The sequence below is a fragment of the Alligator mississippiensis genome, chromosome 2 (assembly GCF_030867095.1).
Source record: "Alligator mississippiensis isolate rAllMis1 chromosome 2, rAllMis1, whole genome shotgun sequence".
Lineage (NCBI taxonomy): Eukaryota > Metazoa > Chordata > Crocodylia > Alligatoridae > Alligator > Alligator mississippiensis.
Genome location: NC_081825.1, coordinates 288851936 through 288873532, shown reverse-complemented (window position 1 = coordinate 288873532; position 21597 = coordinate 288851936). Strand labels below are relative to the sequence as shown.

General features: G+C 43.6%; 1 protein-coding gene and 1 long non-coding RNA gene across 3 annotated transcripts in view; one reads left to right on the top strand and one right to left on the bottom strand.

The window, feature by feature from the left end:
* The window catches only part of LOC132248848 (uncharacterized), a 30217-nt gene extending 8738 nt beyond the window's left edge, over window positions 1-21479 (top strand). The window contains exons 2-3 of the long non-coding RNA XR_009460302.1: window positions 12001-12143; window positions 21238-21479. This is a non-coding gene — a long non-coding RNA (uncharacterized LOC132248848). The remainder of the gene's footprint in view (window positions 1-12000; window positions 12144-21237) is intronic.
* Window positions 1904-21597, bottom strand: part of INF2 (inverted formin 2) — a 68134-nt gene continuing 48440 nt past the window's right edge. Inside the window, exons 12-23 of one of the 2 annotated variants that reach the window (XM_059723282.1) lie at window positions 21490-21575; window positions 20004-20104; window positions 17622-17692; window positions 17386-17493; window positions 16224-16294; window positions 14743-14863; window positions 14429-14593; window positions 13380-13482; window positions 12350-12508; window positions 10814-11614; window positions 9554-9610; window positions 1904-5637 (exon numbers count right to left, since the gene is read on the bottom strand). In XM_059723282.1, the coding sequence (XP_059579265.1) occupies window positions 9555-9610; window positions 10814-11614; window positions 12350-12508; window positions 13380-13482; window positions 14429-14593; window positions 14743-14863; window positions 16224-16294; window positions 17386-17493; window positions 17622-17692; window positions 20004-20104; window positions 21490-21575 (1842 nt within the window). In that variant the 3' untranslated portion in view covers window positions 1904-5637; window position 9554. The remainder of the gene's footprint in view (window positions 5638-9553; window positions 9611-10813; window positions 11615-12349; window positions 12509-13379; window positions 13483-14428; window positions 14594-14742; window positions 14864-16223; window positions 16295-17385; window positions 17494-17621; window positions 17693-20003; window positions 20105-21489; window positions 21576-21597) is intronic. The other variant, XM_059723283.1, reaches the window with a different exon arrangement.

Here is a 21597-nt window from a genome sequence, read left to right as displayed (position 1 = left end):
GAATAAGAGATGTACGCTGAACTATGACAACTACAGGACTAATAAAACAGTATCTTTAGACTTTTGCCTAATTTAAAAAAAAATAGCTAATTGGTGTGTATTCCAATACAATTATTAATCTTTCCTTAATACAGCCCTACCCCCCTGTTTACTAGTAAAGCTTGTGGTTTCTTTTTACCTGGAGAAAAATAGTGTGGCATATCACAACACACATCTGAACACCCCCCCCCCCCATGAAACCATACCTAGCTTTGCTTTAGAGACTTAATAAATGTAATTGAGCCACCTTGATAGCTTGGCTGGATTATGAGATGCCATGTAAGGGAAACTTTGCCCTGTCCCAATTCCTTCCAAGTCCTCTGGGTGAGGAGAGGGGAGTCTTAGGGTGGATATTTAGTTAATACCTTTTGGTTCTTTTGGAAAACGAAACACTGTCAGCTCAGGTCCAGCCTTGCTCCCCTCATCTGGGATTGAGAACCACTTGCCCGCTGCTGACAGGACCAAACCAGTCTGATAAACCTATACAGAACATACTAGAAAAGCAAATGTGTGAATGTTCTTTCAGGGGCAACTACCCTGCCATCAATATGCTTCATTGTAGCATTCATTTTAGTTCATTTTGCAGGCCTCCTTTTCAGTCTGTTCCAAGTTCCTGTAAGGAACAGCCGTAACTTATCTTGCTTCCCCCAGGCTAGGGACAGAAGTTGCACGTAAACTGGTATAAGTGATTGGAAAGCAGTTGAGATTTCTAGCACAACAGAAGTTCAGTGTATATGAACTGCTTTTAGAATTTCTGGAACCAGTTTAAGGCCATTAGATGGATGTAGTATCAGACTTAACTGATTTAGGTTAAGTCAGTTTTTTTTGAAATTTTGTCCCAGATTCAAGTTAACTTGCAGTTCCCCAGCATCCCAGGATGCTTTGCACCTCCTCTGCAACCCCCCCCTGCCCTCCCCCCTTCATAGGGTGGGCAGGCTAGCCTTGGCCCAAGCCGTCTGCTCCAGCCTAGCAGGGATGCATGCTCTAGCGTCCCCTGGCTTCTGGCCTGGGCTGCTGCAGGCATGTGGGTGCAAAGTGAATGTCCTGAATGTCTATTCACTTGTGTAGATTGAATTGGTAAGCATCTTAGATTAACCTGCAAAGATTGAATCGATTCAGTCTCAGGCTTTTTGACTGTCTGCATTTAGCCTCAGAGGCTATGGGTCACGGTTCTTTGGATTGCAGTCTGCTTTTCTCCCTTGTGATTCCTCAAGGTGGTACTAGCCAAATGCTGATTCTGGGTGCAAGGGAGTCTTGCCTACCACTTTTTTTTTAATCACAGTCTTGTCATTTATTTCTTGTTCTCTGATATCTAGCCTTGCATGATGCAGTTTGACCTAGATTTTTACATCAATAGGGCATTGGCAATGTTGGAATTAGTGTGTTAGCACTGATGAAGGTGTGAGCATAATATGTATTTAATGTACCAGTCAGTTTGCAGAACATTATAAATGCCTGGTTTTGTTGGTGCCTGATCTCTGGCATCTCAGCTATGCTAGGGAAGCTGGCACTCATTTTTAGCCGTGGCATGGCTACAACATTGCTTCCAAATTGGCAAGCAATCAGGCTGTCGTTACACAGTGATATAAATGTTAGAGCCCTGCCTGCGCACCAGTCTTTGCTGTTCCTGCACTGGTGAATTATAGGTTCCTGTTTTCCCCGTTGTAGTCAAAGCTCTAGACAGGGCAAAATAATTTTTTGCATCATTAAACACCATGTGACTGAGACCTAGAAAAACACTTTTGAATTGATCTGAGTTTGCTTTTGGACATGCTTACTGTCAGCACCAACAACAACCAAAGTGTTCAGAGGATTTATTCCTTCACAAGTGTCTTTTAACAAATAGAGAGAGAGAGAGGCAGGATCTGGTAGACATTAGATTTTATTTTGATAAACATTGTATTGCACTCTAAGTAGCGTACTGCGCACAGAAGATGACCATCACATACAGAAAGCTGGAAACCTCATGCTGTGGAGCCTGGCTTTACACTTAGAGAGAATGAAGATTAGTTAATTCTGGTGGAAAGCATCACCTGGCTGGAATAGTGCGGGATCCACTGAATTTTCTCTCCCAAACTGCACATAACAGTAAACAAAATCAGGAAGGAAATGGCACATGTGTGCTTACCTGTCTTGTATGCAAAGGGACTGACCCACACATTATGTAAAATCCTCATTTATTTTTGAGGTGAAAGAACAAAGTTGTTAGCTCCATCTCTAAGGCTATGCAACTAAAATATGTTTGATAAAAATCCATATGAGAGAGAGTAGCTAACAATTACTATGAAGAATATACTATGACTGATGTGCTTGGATGTTTTAGTAGAAGATGAAGCCCCTGCCCAAAGCCCAGATCTTGCAAGAATTTGCAAAGGTTCAACTATATGTGTATGTGAATAGTCCCAATTACTTTATTCTTCAGAGTTAGGCAAGTATACAGAGTTAAGCATGTATGCCAAAGGATCAGGGATGTAGGCTACAGACAATGTACAAGTGGGAGAATAAGCAGAGTATAAAGGTAAATAAGAACTGCTTCATGTTTTGTTTTTTCTTCACTGTGAGAAGAATAGAAATGATGTTTTCTATGCTAAAGCTGTAGCTAATGAGTCATTCTGCTATAAACCTTTATTTAGGCTTCCACTTGGATAGAATAGACCCCCAAAATGTTTAAAAATGGAGTTGAGCTCTCTCCTCTCCTCAAAGCAGAAAACCTTTGAATTTATATTCTGACCTTGTTTTAAATTCTAAATCTTGAAATGTCTCCAATGTTAGAACTTAAAGAAAAATGCTACTAGCTGCTTGCATTTATTGATGCCCTTGGTTTGGCATACCATATGGATACTACTGAGGGTGTTTATACACATGCTCGGGGTTGGAGGGTGAGGGCACTTTAATTAGAGTGGCTCCAAGATCTACTTTAATTAAAGTGCCTGGAGTGTCACGTGTATTGGTGTCCCTGTGCTGAAAAATGGTGGGTGGGGGGTGCTTTCATTAAAGCTTGTCAAATGAGCTTTAGTTAAAATGTCCCTGCTGCCATTTTTCAGGTGGGGATACTGATGCACATAGTGCTGGAGTATGGTAATTACCATGTTCTAGCATACTCGATTAATCGAATCTGCTCTGACGTGCTGTAATTATAGCGCATTGGAGCAGCCTTGATGCACGTGTATAGGTGCCCTGAGTGTTAACTTGGTTCCTACAAACCTTTGGCTTTCACAGACTAGCTTGTTTGCTGGAATTTTGCTGCAGTTGTTGGAGGAGTTCCTGTCTGTGCAGGAAACTCATGGCTGCATTATGTGAGTGGAAAGCTATTGAAATAAGTGTCTCTGCTTTCACTAGTACTGAATTTTGGCTGTGCAATGACTAATAAGGAATAATCGGGAATAATTAGCTTGGTGACAGCAGTGAAGGGTGTGTGTAGAACCTGGGTCAATTTCCCATCCCACTCGAACTGAATTCTTTTCACCCTGTTTTGCAAATCTCCGCTCTTACTAAAAGCCTATTGTGATGGCTCTGATAACCATCGTGTTTTGACCTAGTTGCAGGGATCTTTTATTGTATGAGGGCACTGTTTTAGTTTAACAGATGCCTGGAAGGAAAAATAAGGAATGGAAGGATGGCTCAAGACAGGCCACTTATCAAATAAATGCTTGAATTTTGTTGGCTTTTAAGGATTTCTAGTTCCTTACCAACCGACCTGAAAAACCAGGTTTTTTCAGTAGTGACAAAGCCCACATGAAGAGAAGAACAAAGGGAGCATGATACTCTAAAAAGGGTCTGTCTCCTAATATACCAGAGGGGGTGGATTGAGGGACCTGGATTAAAATGGGGGTGTCTGAAAATCTTAGGGTTGCCTATATTACCATCAGATGAGAATAAATTGTTATATGGAGAAGAGCAGAACTGCAGGTGCCAGAGCCCTACTGCTACGCAGTGCTGCAGAGTGATGCCTGGTCTAGGAGTGGGAGAACTGCAGAAATCCACCCTTGGATATAAAGGCATGAAGAAACACCAGAGGTGATGGGCTTGGACAGACCTGAAAAGGGACAAAAAGTGAAGCTGGCCCTTTAACTATGACGAGCATAATTGTGACTAATCCCTGAACTTGCGTGTGTGCATGTTCTGATTACAATACTGAGATGTTGATGTCACGGCTCCATCAGAGCTAATGGAAATCTATATGCTTAAGTTTAGTGTTGGGCTTGGTTTCAAATTCAGTCATACTGAATTTCCAGAAAAGATTTCTCCAGCTTGGTTGGTCCATTCTAAACTAAGGATCCCTGTACTAGTTAACCAATCTTCTCTACAGTCAAAGCAAAGCCCTGATTGAAAGAGAAACATTTTAAATTCCTAACTTAGTTCAGCCCAGTTTCTAGTAAATGAATGACACTTGATCAAGTCTTCATAAGCAGAGCAAAAGAGCTTAGTCAGCACATTATTATATATGCTCAGAGTTACTGTATATTGATATGACTCTTAAAAGTAACAATATTTTCCCCACCCAGTTCCTATTTCAATGAAATACTGTAATATAGATTGAACAAATCTTTAGAATTTTCAAATGGATAGCTATGTACAAAACTATGGTACAAGGTTAATATACAATATAATCAAGAAAGAAAGCTCTTTTTTTTAAAAACACAATACTGCAGGCTTGTAATGTTAAAGCAAAACTTGTATAACTGCCTTTCACCATGAAGCAGACTCTAAATGTTCCATAGGTCTTTGCTAATGCAGAACCAGGGATATGCCAAATGACATGACTTTTAGGGCAATCTGTTCAGCTCTTTCTCCTGATATTTTCACAATCTAGAAACTTTATGCTCTCATCCACTAAGAGCTTATGCTCATGTCTATGCATGTGAGAACGTCAGTGGAATTTCATGGCACTGTCCACATGCTTAAAGTTAACCATATGCGAGCTGTTGCAGGACTGAGCCTTCGGAGTTCACTACAGTAATCCATTCCTTTGACAGATATCCCTCTACCTCAAATGACCACAATGGTACCGAGTTCACCTGACTAGGTCCAACATCAGTTACCGTTGTTGGGAGGTCCCTGGAGTGGGGCAGTAAGAGATATCCAGTTGGATACTGGTGAGAGTGCAATAAGTGCTTGCTTTACACAATTCAGTTTTGGAGACACTAAGTGCTCACTGCTGCAGTCATTTCTTTATTTGCACTCCCACAATTCTCAACAGGAATTTGGCCTGCAAACAGATTGGAGGATTTGGTCCAAAGCAAAGTTAACAGGGGCTTGAATCTATTGGCCCTCCACACAGAGAACTCCCACCTGGTTCAGAAGTTCTGGGCATGGAGCACTTGCAGTACCAGACCCTTGCAGGCCTCTCCCCTAAGGCACATACTGAAAACAGTTGCATCTCTTTCATCTGGAGTCTGTTTGCTAGACACAGGATCTGCAAGGAGCAATTAGGGAGACTGCTTTAGAAGAAGCTTTGCATTCCATCATTGCAACCATTATTAATAGAGGAATTTCAGCCCCACGGCACTCGCTTCCCAGGGAATGGCAGCATTGCATGGGTTTGTGAGCAGGTTGCTTTGTCTTCATTTATTTATTTTTTCTGCCTTGCTGTGATACCTGTTGGGGGCGGAAATAAAATAAAAAAAAATCAACAAGAAAACAATGCTGCGGTCAGTAGCCCCTGGGTGTGTGTAAGAGTCCTATACGTGGTGTGTTAGCTGGGGAAAACTGCTAGTATAGCCATCAAATGAACCAAGCCCTCCCAGCACTTAAACTGATAAAACTACTATTGGAATGAACTCTCTGAAAAGTCTCCCTCCTCCAGGCACCAATATTTTGACTTGGTTTTACTTGTTTCTCCATCTGTTGGTGTGGAGCCAGTCACACCCCAGATTTGGTAGGTCAGTCTATAAATCTCATGAGCTCCATGCTGAATCTAGAAGGAATATACTTCTAGGTTTTCAGCTGCATGTTAGTTAGACCCAGCAAGTTTTAGGAATCAATACTGTTCATCCTGACGGAGAAGCTCTTGGGGTTTCCATTGACTGGGACCCCGATCTGTATGCACATCTCTGGGCAAACTTCCATTCACGTCACACAGAGCCCAGAGCCATGTCCCATGGAGGTAACTTGCACAAATGAGGTTTTTAGTGGGTATGTCATTAGGACCTCAGTTTGACATTTAGTTGGTCTTAATTAAATCTCCCTAACATATCAACTTTCAGAAGAAAATACTACTAAAAGTTCACTGTTGAGGGTTTGGGTCTCAACTCGTACCTTAGCTCATGTGAAGAATCTCTCCTGAGGGTGATGGGATTACTCACGTGGGCTAAGCACCGTAGTAAGTGTCCATGGGATCAGGGTTTCCTAGGATGCTGTCTTCATTATTAATAAAATAAAATCCCATGAACAGGTTACAAATGTGCACAGCATGGCCTATGCTGTATACAAATCCAAACATTTGTGCTCAGGACAGTACTTGTACTCTAGTGGTAGATCAGAAAACAGTGTGTATAAAAAGCATTGGATCCGTTGCAGAAGGCAAGGTGGGCTTTTTAGGTCTCTGGTGTTTAAAAAAACCCTGAAAATGGAAGACCCAGCACAAGAGTTATCCTAACTTTTTAAGACTGAAGAAATACAGTCCTCTGCCAGTTGACACTATGTTTGCTAAAGGTTGCCAAATGTGTCTCACTTTTGTAACCCCTGATGAAATTAAGCTGGATTCCTTATGTATATATGCGTGTGTGTCTGGGGGAGGTGGGGTGCAGAGGTTGTACTCGGACATCTTTGAAGAGAAGTAGTGTGACAGGGACCCCAGTAATAGGTATTTACAGAAGACTGGGTTTTGTGCAGGAATTGCTGGGTGAGATTCTGTAGCCTGCATTACCCAGTTACAGTGGCTTGTCTTAGCCTCAAATCTAGTTCTGGGGATGCACTGGGATGTACCAAATCCTATCTTTATTGTCCCAGATACACAGCATGCTAAATCATTGGTAATACAAAGACTTATCTCCGATTCCTGCAAAAAGCTCTGTGCAAGGAAATGCTTGTGCCCAACTGAGATCCAGTGACCTCAAAACACAGCAGCAGATTTCCTGAGAAAGAAGAGAGTCCTGAACAAAAACGGGTGCTCTGATTCAAGGCAAATCATGCTGTTATGGCCTACAAAATGAAAAGCAGCTAGGCAGCCATTCAGCAGAAAAGAAGATGGGGATGGACATCTAGGCTCTTTGTCTCAGAGGAGATGATGATGAGCTTTGCTGGTTTCCTGGGTATGTCCCTATTCCCTCTTATAGGTAATGTCTACTGCCCGGCGAGGTCATATTGCTGCCATATGTACTGAAAGGCAGATGTTGGTTGGTTGGTAGGGGGAAAAAATGATGGCCAGAAAATTCTGTGGATCAGGAGTAAAGGGGCCTTTTTATTACCTTTTCCACTTTAAGTCATGTAAGCAAATGACAGAAACAGACAAGAGGGAAATTGCCTTCAGGGTTAAGGGTTCACCCTTGCATTTGTCCTTTTCAACACTGAAACACTAGAGAGCGCTAAAAGACATGAAGCTGGGAGCCTGTCGCAGCTAAACAGGAGACACCCTGAGTTATAATATGCCTCTGGTTTTTGTTTTTTTTTATTCCTTCCTTTCAGGCCCTTTTGAAGCTTTTTCAGGCTTGATCTGAAGCCAATGAAGTGAATGGAGAAAGGGGGGCTGGATCAAATGCTTGGTATAATTCATGTGTGGCCTTCCTGTTTGTTCTAAGGCCAGTCCAAGGATCAACTAGTCTGCCTCAGTTCCTTTTTGAGTCAGGATTTTTGGGACTGGCTTGTGGACATCTCCCTGTCGGACTTTTTTTCATTTACATCTCTGAGCTCCTGACACCATTTGAATTAATGCCTGCTCTGTGTTGCAGTCACTGGCGCTCTTGAATCTGAATTATGGGCATTGTCTAGTGCTGCTGTTGTAAATCTTGGACTACCAGATACTTAGAGATGGCTCTGCCCTCAGTGCAAGTTGCATAAAAGTCTGGAGATGGGACAGTGACCAGGGCAGGAGTCTGAATGCACAGTGTCCTGGCCCAGTCCCTGACAGCCGGAGAGCATCCTGTAGGGTACTGATGCAAAAAACCCAAATAAAATGTCTTGGCGGAGTTTCCTATGACTCCTCCTCCGTCATCAACAAGAGCCCAGAAAGGAGACACTTTAGTTTCCAGAGATGACTAGGGCAGGATCTTACACACTTACATAGCAAGAAACAGCAGATCCTGAGAAATGCATTTGATTCACAAAATAAGACCGACGGATTTCAGATTTGTTTAGTTTGTTTCATTATAATAGCTCTTTATCAGAATACAAAGGAAAGCACGTAACAATGGCAGTTCAGGACGGATTTTTGGGTTTTTTTGGTTTTACCCCCTTCACGCTTCATTTGCCTACAGGGGCTCTTGCTGTGGGTAACCAAGCAGCAACATCAGGCTTGGTAAACATCAATGTTGCTGTCATTTTTTTTTTTTTGGTGCCAAAACACAGCAGTCCCCAGGCTGCATAGTTCAGGGGACCTCTCCTGCTTAACTTTAAATCTTTGCAAATTGAAGAGCTCAGTAATGAACAGCATGTGGGATTTGGCCCCTAGGTGGAGGCAGGAGTCTTGTTAGTACTCCTTTCTTGGCTCGCTAGACTGCTTTCAGAATTGCAGTAGCCAGTGTGGAGCTTTTTAAAAATTAGGTAAGTCCCATTAACCGAAACTTGGAGCTGGGGGCAGCCGTTTCTTCCAAAGGGCAAATGTCCTGAACTCCCATTTTTACAACATTTAGAGAAGTTATCAGACCAAAGCCAAGGATTTCAGTTATGCTGACAAGCTGGGTTCACATGATAAGGGAAATCAACACCAGACTAGAGATTTTCTGCAGGGAAAGAGAGGGGTGGCTTTCAATGTAGAAGATGGCAACTTAGGATCTGATTCTGCAGCACTAGGTGTTTAGCGTCCACTCCACCAGGAGCAGGATCAGGCCCTTTGACAGCAAAAATCACAAAGGAAGAGGTCTGCCCGTCTCTCTTCTTCGTCTTTTTTTTTTTTTTTTAAAGTCTCGATGGATACCTATACACGTGCCTGAAGTATGCTAATTTGCACACCAGAGCAGACTTGATTAATCGAGTCTGCTGAAGCATGCTAATTAGCCACATGTATTCGGTGTCCTTACACTTCAAAAGGGTGGCAGGGGCATTTTAACTAAAGCTCGTTGGGCAAACTTTAGTTAAAGGACCCCTGCCACTATTTTGAAGCATGGGCCACTGATTACATGGGAAGCTGTGGGTGCTTTAATTAGAACAGCTCCTGAGAGCCGCTCTAATGAAAGCAGTCTCCCCCCTCCCCCGGTATCCTGGAGCACGTGTAAAGATGCCCTATACAAGTAAGACTTGAGGACCAGAAGGTGATTACTGATTAGCGAATGAGGTGATTACTGATCACGCCAGAAAGCCATGAGAGCCCCAACACAATGGTTAGTTCACATGAAAGCGTTTTGACAAGTTTACGTACCTCACTGTACCACACAAACTCTTTTTGTTTTATTATCGCCAGTATCAATGCCAACCTCTGCTTTCAAATAAAAGAGAAACACTAAGTGGATCAGAAGGTGGCAATGCAAATATAACAACAGGGAACTCCCTAGAACAGCAAGAACCACTTAGGAAGGGGTTTAATTTCTTACGAAGGAAGAAAACGTCAACTAAGCAGTTTGAAAAGTAATGATAATTAAAGCTTAAATTGGTCGTTGGGGCCTACGTGGCTGCATAAGGGAGCACAGCCATCTCATGTTTCTCCCTCCATTGCGTCTCCAGGTATGAAGAAAAGGTCTATGTCTGATGCACCTAGTCCTTCCTCCACACTTGAGAAGGAGGAACAGCTAGGAGATATCATGGGTCCAACTACTTTTTCCTGTTGACAAGTGGGGCTTGGGGGACCAGAGACAATAGGCTGCATTTTCTAAAGGGCTGGCATAGTGTACACCTCCCCATGGACCACAGCAAGCTCTGAATCTCCAGTCTTTCCTGGGTGACACAACTATGCATGCCAAGGGGCTGACCCTCAAAGCTCAATGAGCCTGCATGCGGCCTCAGCACGAAGTCAAGTCTATAAGCATGTGGCTGGATTGCTAAGGGAAGAAGAAAATGCACTTGACCTTTAAATTCCAGTGACAATAATTGGGGGTTGGAACAGATCACCTTCGAGACACCTTCCAACCTTATGACTGATTCTGGTTACTGCGTGCAGAATGTTCCTGTAACTGAAGGCGGGGGGAGAAAAGTCAGAATAATGGCTGGGGGGTAGAGGCGATGTTTTAGAAAAGCTGCATCTTTATAGATCAAGTGTAGGCATTTGTACCGAATGTTTGTTACTTCGTAGAGTCCAATGGATCACTAGTTTGCCTATAACCATTGCTTAAATTTGCGATCACATCTTTGACAGATGTGTTCATCACTGTCTTGCTGCATGCTAGGAAGGTGTACACCATGCTTTTAAGTTATTAATTGCTAAACCTTTAGAAACTAGTTATTTGTAAGTCTGTTCTTGTACAACACTTGTGCGGTTAAAACCAGCCTCTGGTTTTAGAGAACATCTATATTCAACAGCATTGCTCTCAGGATAGTAAAACTCCCATTGACTACACTGATGCAGGACTGGATCATAAAGAAGGAAGAAAAAGTTCTATTTACATAATCCTGGAGAGCAGAGACTGAGGACTCCAATTCTGTGGATCAAGCTAGATTTCCAAAGGCTGTATCTAAAATGTATTACCTGGCTGGCTTTTGCTGTGCCTCTTCTTCTTCCTCCGTTTCCCAGACCCTTTCTGCCCTTCCTTGTCAGCACGCCCCTGTCCTGGAGGAACTGAACAAGAAGAATCTGTTGTTGGTTCTTCTGAGAAGGATTTCTCCTGAGAGGTATCCAGCAATGACTCTTCATCAGGATCTTCATTTTTTTTTGCTGTTTCCCTGCTGTCTACTTGTTTGGAACTTGACTTGGTAGTCAGAATTGTTTCAGCATTTTCAGGTGCTAGTTCAACTCTGATTTTAGTCTCACTTTGATAGGTGTCACTGGGCAGTAATGTCTGTTCAGCTATTTTACCACTTCCTAAGACAGATGGTTCAAATTTGCTATCCTTATCCCCTAAGCTCGGTCCACCTGGTTCATCTTTTAAGCTGGTACAATGGCTTGAATAGCTGCTTGCAAACTGTATAGATGCTCCTATGTTACATGGAGAAAACACGTTGGTTTTGTGTTCTGTGTTCTCTGGAAAGCTGTATGAGTCGTTCTTCCCCTTGAAGCTTACTCCATCCTTTGGCTGGGAGACTCTATCAGCATCTGCTGAACTAAAGGAGCTTCCTTGAGTGCAGGGCTGTTGTGGCAAATTTCCTCCAGCATTGTCTTCAGGAGGTGGCTGGTTTGACGCAGACGACTGTGCTTCATCTTTACCAGGGCCCGTAATGGTGACAGCAGCAGCATCTGGGGCAGGAGTGGATTCTGAGTGATTGTCCTCACTTTGTTTGGTCTCGCAAATGCTTTCCTTTCCCACTGCTTTTACATCATTAGCACTTTTCCCTTTAAACAAATAACAAAGGGTCAGACATGGTTCTTCAGTGCTGCATTTGAAATGACCTAACCTGTTGGCCATCACCCCAAACCTAGCTACATTCATGGCTGTGAACCCTAAAAATGAATCTCATTCAGTAAAACCCAAGCTTAACTTGAAGCCTCCCATGGGACTAAACTACATGCTTAATTTTCATGGAAGGAAAGAGAATTTAAACATGTTGAATCTGGGCTTATCTTGGCAGTGACACCTAGCACTTGGCATCATGGCCTAATCTAGCTGACAAGTCTACACTGAAGTTAGTAGCTGGGTCTGAGACAGGACTTCAGACCTCTCTGCCCTCCTAATTTTCTCCCATCCAAGTAGTAATCCAATCTAATCCTGCTTTTTCAAGGTAACCCAGGATGATGGTAACATGCAGATGATGTCAACATGAGTCTTCCAGCAAGAGCACTGGCTGGGGTCTCTGGGAATTGAACCTGCAGCCTTTAGAGGTGGAAGGAAGCTTGAGCAGCAAAGTCACAAAATCAGCAGCTCGTGAGTAACCCTTTCAAGCAGGTGCCTAAGTGTTTAATGAACACTGGTTTTGTCTTCCAAGGGCCCTGGATCCTAAATCACTGATACCCTGTTGGAAGTGGTGTCCCTTTAAGATTAAATGCCCCAAATGTGAATGAGACTGGAGCTCCTGCTTGGGTATCTGTCTTGCAGTCAGGTGGGTTGGAGACCAATGGCCTCTGCCTTACCTGGCTGCCCTCCCTCTGGGGTGCCTGCCGGTGTTGTTTTAGGTGGAGTGTCTGACTCTCCCCTGTTCTTTGTTTTCCGTAGCTTGAAGCCTTTCCGTATGTCAGCCAGCAGGGCATCGATAATGCACACCTCTTCCTGCTTCACTGCTCCCTTCTTAACTGGGGTTTAAAAACAAGACAAAACAGAGATATCATTAATATCACTCTCCTTCTGAGTGGGTAGGACCACTGAGAGCAGTGATGACCTAAGGAATAATTTGACTTGACCTCCTTGCTCTCACCACTTCCACTCCCCAGTGGCTCTTGTGTTATGACTGATCCCAGTTTAAAATAGATACCAAATGCTATTGCTTGGCCCTAGGACCATTCTACATCTGTCACGCTGGTGTTGGTGACAACCGTGGAGGGAAGGAGCTATAAGGAGTGTGTCCCAGAGCCTATGTCACTGAAGGTCATCACACCTGCCATTCCCCCCTTCAACTTATGCTAGAGGAGATGTGTGGCCTGTAGGCTGAGACCTTGCACCTCTTTGTGTCCTGCATCTAGTTTGAATGTTGCAGATGTGAGGGACAGCTAATCTAAGGAGGTAGGGGTGTTCTGCTTTGCTTCTCTATTGCCTTTAAGGCCAAACTCTTTGTTGCTGGTTGAAACATATTGCAAACTTCTGCTGGCTTTGGTGAATGGTTTCAGTTGAGAGCAGGGCTGGGAAAACTCTCTGAAAAAGTAAAATATATAGTTTTTCAATTTGTGCGGACATTTTAGCCAGAAGTTTAAATATATTAAATTTTAAGAAAAAATACTTTGTCCAACCCAGAACAAGGTCTTTCATTTTCAAAGTGTTTTACTTTTCTGTTTGGCCAGCAGACCCCAAATTGGTATTAGCATAGCTCTGACTGTGGTAGATGGACATAGGTGCCTGTAGACACCACTTTTAGGTACTGAGAAGCAGGAACAGGTTGGTACCTCTGAGTCCCCACGTGGCTGAATATGGGCTCTATGAACCTTCCATTAAACCCTGTCAGATACTCACTTATCTTTCCATTTTCTCCTGTCTGTCTCTTAGCTTCTTCCTCCTCCAGCTGTTTCTTCCTCTTTTCTGCCTTTGCAGCTTGTTCCTTCCTGTCCTTGTTTTCCTGTAGGTAGATAAGTGATGTGATGTCTGATTTAAATATCTGGTAGCACAGCCACGCAACTGAGATCAGGTTGGAAAGCCACTAGAAAGGGGATCTAGTCCATTTGCAGCCTGTTGCAATTCCTGGGCACTTCCAGTCCCAAATGGATAAAATGGGCAGTGGGACCTGTGTCCTTTCTTTGGGGGGAAGGGCCAGGGGGCAGAAAGCTTGTTTGGCCATGCTCATTCTCAGTAGGAAGAGGCCGCCATGGATCACCCAGTAAAGTAAATTTACTGACTTGCTCTAGATCAACTTTTCTTGTCCATTTGCATGCAGACCCTCTATAAATGTTGAAAGACCCCATCTGAGCCAAGCTGATTTGCTTTGGATGCATGTGATGACCAATTTTGAGACCACTATAAATCCAAACTTTCTATGAATTGCTCTTTGAGTGGAATAGAGACTTTCATGGATCCGTCATTCAAACTATAGGCCCTGGATAAACAATCTGACCATTGCGTTTTTGTACACTTTTCGTATCGGAAGATCCAAAGTGGACAGATTCCTCTTTGCCAGTGGCAAATTGCCCCTGCACAGAGAACTGCTTCCTTGTGTAAAGCTATTGCATGTAGTACAGGGAGTTTCCAGTACCAGCCACTCCTGCCTTCTCTGGCTTAAGGGATGTGGTCTTTGTTACACCACTTCCAGCTGCTGGCATGAGAAGGCACTGGTTGTGGAGCAGAGTTACGATGCAGCAATTCTGCCTGAGGCACCTTATGTTAGTAGAGATTTTAGAGAAGTCACAGGACTGCTCTAACCAATGTCAGTGCTGACTTGAGCACCTGATGGCCCTTGCCTTCAAGGGGAGAAATGAGTCTACCATCTGTCCACCATCTTCCTATGCTACTTGAACTGATCCGTGTTTTCCACCCCTGCATCTGACTGCGCAATGTTCACAAATGCAAACCTTAAGTGCTTTGATGAAAAGATCCCTGAAGGTTTTCATGGTGCTAAATATATCTTCCAGTGACAGTTTGTTTGGATCTTCACAGAGATAGTTGGCAAGTTCCTCTTTTTTCCTGTCAATGGTATTAAATGTCTCCTTCAGCTTCTGTGATGCATTTATGCTGTCCTGAAAGGCATTTAATTTAAATTTTACAAAGGTAAAGACTGATGTTAAAAACAGAATAACAATGTATGAGCTGAAAGTTCAGGTGCAGGAGGACATACAGAAAAAGGCAAAGGGGTGAAATGTAAGATGTGAGGGAGCTCCTTACTTACCTCGATGGGTGCCTCGTACTGTGCTTTCACATCGTCGCTCGAGGCCTGTAACTTTTTCTTAAGTTCTTCCAACTTATTTAAATGGGAACTGGATTCTGTACGTATAATTTCCAGGTTAATTCTGAAAAAGAGTACCCACAAGAGACTGAAGATGTTTTGCTATTTAGTCTGGGAATGCTGGAAGACAGGGAGAGCTGAGCCCATGTATCCCCTCCTGTGCTTTCCCTAACAGCAAAGCACAGATGTGTCAGTGAAATCTCAGGCAGGATTTCCCCAGGAGCTATGCACAGTGCCTAGAAGAATGGAGCCCTTCTCTTAGACGGGACCTCTTGGTTCTACTGTAATGCAATAAGAAACCCCCATCTGAAAGCTCTAAGAAAGTAGATTAAGAGTAGGATTTCTTTCTTTCTTTTTTTTTTTTTTTTCAAACAGTGCTGAAAAAATTTAGGGACATAAGCACCATTGACTTTTTGCATGGCCTATGAATCTAAATCACTTGTACACTTGTACTCCTTTACTAGTCCTATAAGCATCTCTAGCACCAGTGAACCATGGTATTATTTGCTTACCATTGCTTATCTGTTTGTACAGATAGGGAAGGGTTGTCTAGCTATACATTGTGGTGTTTGTATTTTGGCTCTTGAGAACCAGAGTCTCTAATGCAAGAGACCACAATTCCAAGCTGTCCTAGAAAACCTTGCAGCAACAAAACCTGTGGTATTGGAAATGTTCGCAATGTAGGCAAAGCAACTTCTCTTGAGTGACCATCCCCAAATGCACTTGATCAAATCCATCTGTGGTGTGACTCCAGGACTATTGATGCCATGGGCTTTAAATCCAGTGGGCTTACAGCAAAGACCAAACTGGCCCAGGAAATATAGTTTTGCTCCACTTTGTGTGAAGACCCCCTTTGCCAAGGAACTAGTTCTCTGTGAGCCCCTGGAGTGAGTGAGGAAAGTGGTCTCTAGCAGCACATAGAGAAACAGGGGCAAGTCTAACTGCAACCTCGTGTATTGTATACTTGGAAGTGAGACATATGGACTCTAATTGTCTGGCATCTCTAATGCATTAAAGGGACTAATCTACAGATTAAGGGCTCCTCTTGGAGTGCTAGCTACTAGCATATTGTCCCAGAATACATAGTAGTGAAAGGCACTTCATAAACAATTAAAGGTGGATGGAATTAAAAAGGTACAGCCCCCCCCCGAATACAGTGTGGCCTCTGGAAAGCTGAATTAATTGAATGTGGTTCAATTTCCAGCCCTTAGCACTGCCGCTTATTGCCTGTTGCAAATCATCAATTTGCATTTTAAAATGGTCTCTGAGTTCATGAACCAAATCTTTTGGTTCAAAACTAATTAAAACTCTACCCCATTAATTAATGGGTTATAACGGCTTTTTATGTTCTAATTTCTTGAAAATGGCTGGTGTGGGGGTTGTACGGTGCATGTCTTCCTTTTCAATTTAAAGTAACCTCCTACCCTGCTGCCTTCGCAACACATTCAAGGTCCTTGGGAAGCTCCAGTAAGTCCGTGTGATTATTTTCTACTTCCTGAAACAAGAGAGAGACTTCAGTTGTTGGTATGTTCTCAACTTCACATTGGAGGAGAAGGGTATGTGGGGGTTTTGGGTGGGAGAGGTGGGGACAATGGATAGAAGCAAAGTGCTCGGAGTGTGTAATCGGTCCATATAAGGTGACCTCTCCCCTCCCACCCTCTTATTGTTACCAAGCCAAAAATTTAGCAAGTTGTTTTTAATGAGACATTCCTGAATTTTTAATGTTAAAGATTAAAACAAATATAAAGAGTTTTAAGAGGGGCGTGAACACCCAGCCTTTAGGGCATAGGTTGACCTCCAGCTGATAAGAGCTAGGATGGAACTTTTCTGACTATTGTCTACTGTGGTGTTTCTTGAACCTTCCTCGAGCAGTAGGTACTAGCCACTGCTGGAGATGGGGTCAGATCATGCTAGTCGGATGCTAGCTAGTCCAGTATCCTTTGTATAGAATAGAAACACTCTGATGTATCTTACCTGCCTACCTATTTGCTTAGATAGCCACTATCACCACAGTATCTATGCACTTCTGCCTAGCAATTAAGGACTGGCTGATGCCCTTTTTAGGCGTTACAAGAGAAGTAGGACTTACGTTGAGGTTTTAATTTGCAGATTTGGTTAGGCAGAGAACTCAATAAATGGGGCAAACTGAAGCTGGTGCTGTAGGCAGAGCAAACAGGAAAGTGGGGAAAGGATAAAAGGTCAGCTAAGCAGGAAAAAGAAAGTTGTGAAAAGCTGGGGGAAGTCAAAGAGGCTCAGTTGATAAAGTGAGAGTGGGCAGAAGGATTCAGAGTAGGGGTGACCTCGTTAGTGCTGTTGGCAAGGCAGCTGCATTTTGGACACTGAGGAAATGAGGGAGGAGAGAGAGCCAGTGGTGGAGATGATAGGGTGGGTCTGGGCAAGACGCCCTGTTCTCTCCACAATTTTCACAGGAATCTTTTTTTTTTTTTTTTAGGTTCTCTAGCCATAGAATTAGGGCCCCATCCAAATGGAGCGCTGCCTTCAGTGCCATGCACAGAGGATGCAAACATGAGTGCGTGACACCAGTTTGGCCAGGACCAAATTCCTCCAGGGAAACTGCAGATGTACCTTCAGAATGTGGTGCAGCAAAGTAACGCGGGTTTGGTTTGCTTTGGTTTCGGTTAGTTTGAGTAAAGTGCTAATTTTAAAGCCATCAGCATCTCCGGTGTGACTTCCCTGAAGGAAAGAAAAAGAAAGCAGAAATAAGTCTCGTGTTCCCTCCTTGTTTATATCTGGTCTATAGAAAAGGGAGGTTTTAGCTTTTAATCAATAAAATGGATTGATTAAATTAAAAAAAACCTTACATAGTTCAGAAAGTTTCCAACTTTGAGGATCAGCTGGCAAAACAGAGGCAGGCGATGGCTAATAAGAAGATCTGTGGGGGGAAAAAAGTGTCTGTGAATGAATGTCACCTTCCACTTGGAATGACTCCCAAATGGTCTCCGAGCTGGGGCTCCCAGCTCCAATTATTCCAAATCAGGACTTTCTGGTTTACAACACAAATGATGTGGCATCTGTTCTAATGTGCGAGAAACCCAGGGAGAGTCTGACTTTAAGTGGCCCTGGTTAACTTCTTGAGCTGGACTGAGCAAGTCTTGTGGACTCTTCATACTTTGAAGTTCCTTATTGGGGAAATAGCATGAGACCTGATTCTATTTGCTTGCAGCCGCTTACCCCAATGTTACACCAACACTCACTGGTTGCAATGGAATTACTCTTGGTTTATACCAGTGTAAGTTGAATGAGAATCAGGTCCTGTGATTTTAATATTCAAGGGCACTCGGGGTCTGTTTGAGTTATAGAGAAGCCAGTTTTGACATGCCTTGCAATTATATTCCGCTCATTATAACTAGACAGGCTAGTCCTGTTCTCAGGTGGTGGTTGGCTGGCAAGGGAGCTGATTAGCAATGTGTGAAACAGGCCAAGGACATATCCAGTCTATCCCATAAGCGTGAGCTTTGTGCGGCTAAGGGCCCTTAAAGAAGCAAATTTGACACACGTGAGGTGGCAACAGCAGGAACACCAGCACAGACACATTTATTTAAGCTTCTCTGCTAATCCCACCAGCACCTTGATCACTGCTGCTAGTGGAGAGTTGCACAGTATAATGGAGCCAAGCATTTTGGTTACATTGCACTTAGCAGTAGAAAGGGGGCCTCATTCACCCCAAATAATTTCCCACAAAGATTCCTGGGCCTCTGCACTACATAGACTTGGATCTGGTCTGGGGAGAGCAATTTTTGTGTGATTTCCATCAGCTAAAAAAAATGCATGTACAAGTTTGAAAGCCTATTCAACACCATCAAATTGTCCTCGGTGTGGTGTCAGACTTCCTTTCCCCACCTCCCTGCAAGAGGGAGATATTGAGTAAGACTTGCCCAAGGTATTTTTATACCACCATCTAACAGGGGTGGACAAATTACAGCCTGCGGGCCAGATCTGGCCTGCCAAGTGACTCTCTCTGACCCAGGTGGGTCCCTCAGCCCCATCTAGCCTGGGTCATAGCGTGTGTGGCTGGTCCCGCCATCTCTGGGTGCGGAGGTGCCGCCTGGTGGAGCTGTGATCTGCTCCCCACACGTCCCTGTGGCAGATGCTGGTTCCATGGACACCCCACCCACCTGCTCTGTCCAACACCATCAGTGGTGGGTGCAGGGTGGACAGGCCTGGGCCAGATAGGATCAAATGACATCTCCCTGGCTGCCCCTGCCAGGTGGTATAAACAGCCATGATGGGGGGCTGAGGCCAGGTCAGCACTCTTCCCTCTTCCCACCCTCAACAGCTCACTAAAATTCCTTAAGTGACCCTAAATAATTACCCACCCCAACCTAGAGGACCTTCCCATTCTGTTTTTCCATATTGCCTCTGTCCCCAATGATCCAGGTAGACCATTCTCATGTACTCCCAAATGGTAGCTCTAGGGCTGGTAAGACCTACCACATAATCTAAATGGATACTTGGATGGCCCCATTGCTATGGTAGCAGAGTAGCTCCTGACTACTTACAACAGCAGCAAAGTCTGTAGGAGAGAGCTTGACTAGTGGATAAGAAGGGATTTTGAGTATTTCTGGGTTGGCAGAGGGCTTCTGATTAGGCAGTTGTATATAATGATGTTCTAGGGAGTCCTAAATGGGGTCTTCCTTTAGTTTTTGCCAGGTTGAGGTCCACTGTCTAAATCCAGCTTCCTAGAAAGATCTGGCACTAACAAGCCTTGACTGGTTGATGACTGCATCAACAGTGAAGCTGGCATGATAATCAGAAAGTAACACTTAGGTAGGCAATGCCAGTTCCGTGGAAGGCTCTGACTATCAAGAAGGATTCATTGGTCTACATTTTGTTCTTGCTGGTGAAGCTGGGAGGACGGTGGGTCTCTGAAATGCGTTCATGGTGGTCCACAGATTTTGGCTGCTGTGCATTTTGCAGTGGGAGGCTTCTTCAGGGCTTGTGCTTTGTAATTCACCCCTAGAAACAATCATTAAGCCTGATGTCCATAGCTCATAAGGACTTGATTCTCTCTTAAGTCTGATCGAGTCAAGGAGGAATCCACCAGCCAAAACCAGATTTTCCTTAATATGGAATGAAGACAACAAAAGGTCACTTTGGCCTCAAATTCTAGGGAAAAAAGAGGATCGCTATATTGTGTATGGTTCTGAACATAATCCATTGATGTGTGGCCCTGTCCCGTTTACCTTCACAGGCTTTCTCGATCGTGTCTGCTTTAGGTTGTAGCATGTCTAGCATGACGGTAGTCTCCTCGCATAATAGCATACATTCAATCCGCAGTTGATAGCTAAGAAAAGATTAGTACAGATATACTATTAGGCCTAACAACCTCCTGAACTCCTCTACCATGGTGGCCTCCCCCCACTCCCAGAACCATTAAAAGCTTGCTTATTCTAAAATCTATGGAAAAAAATCCACATTCATAGCTTATGTGGGTATGTTCACACCACAGCAGCAGAGGCCGCAGTCCTGCTACTGATGCAATAAGCCCCATCCCTTGGTCCTACTTTGTACGTCAGCCCGGGAAATGATATGAGGAGGACACCCATAGGAATATTCCTGGCATTGCACCCAAGACCTGGACTTCCAGTGTGCTCAAAAGCAGCAGGTTGGGTGTGGACAAGGCCTCTGTCTACATCAGACTGGTACAGATTGATTGGCTATGCCTATGGCTTGGGGTTCTACTTTATCAATGGGAACCAAAACCTGGTAGCATGGAGACGATGCTGTAGGGCCACACTAACTCAGCAGAGAGGCAGGACTGCTATGTGGCCTTCAAGAAACTCTCACAGGCCTCCTGAATCACTTTTGGGTAAGTTATGTGACCTCCTAGGTCCCTTAATTCTTATTGGCCAGTGTGTGTATGTGTGTGCACATGCATGCATGGATGTTTGGGGCCACAACCTCCTCCGCTGTGAAGCCACAGATATCCAGAATTGGATGCAAAATGGGCAGTGCTAACTGGGGAAGGCTGTGGGAGACCATCTCATTGGGAGTCTTGCCAGCAGGTACTATGAAATCCCTTAATGGCTCCCTCTGGTAGCAAATGGAAAAGAGCATAGGCGCAATATGTTTCCATGGCAGAGCAATATGAGTATAGTTGTATCTTCCCAGGCTGGCTTCAAGAGGCATAATTTATATTTCCTTTTCTATGAGTATTTTCTTATTTCTAAAATACAATAGTTCCTCAGGTGGCTAATGTGAGGTTTATATGATTGATATTCTGTAAAGTGTTTTAAGGACCTCTGTTGTTAATTTGAACTTTGTTTGCTGATTCCATTAAGGTGTCTTAATAATGAGCAACTGCCCTCAATTCAATCACTAAGCATGCTAAAAACCCTTGACAGAAGATTTTGTTTTAAAGCAACAAATCCATTAAAAGAAAGATCAGGCTCTTTCTCTTATTTTTATTCCTTTTAGAGCTTCTCATAGTGTTGCCACAGGAAAAAAGACCCACTTCTTTCTATTGTGTGGCTTTTCCAAATAATTGCAAATGACTCCGCATTCAGAACACTGTGTAATGTAATGCTCTGGCTGGAAGCACTTTGAGTCTCCTTTTACATGACACAGTGCACTAGACTTCACAGGCTCTCTGAGTAGATCAAAGCTGCTGTTTTTTGAAAAAGGTATGTAAGCAAAGATGAAGGTTAAGTGGGAGATAATATCCCTTACCTGGGAATCCCAAGGAGGAGGAGATAAAACTGATCAGCATTAGCTAACTTTGATTTTTCTTCCTTGAAGGCTTTCAGGTTTTCTATCTAACAAGAAATCCAAGAGTCA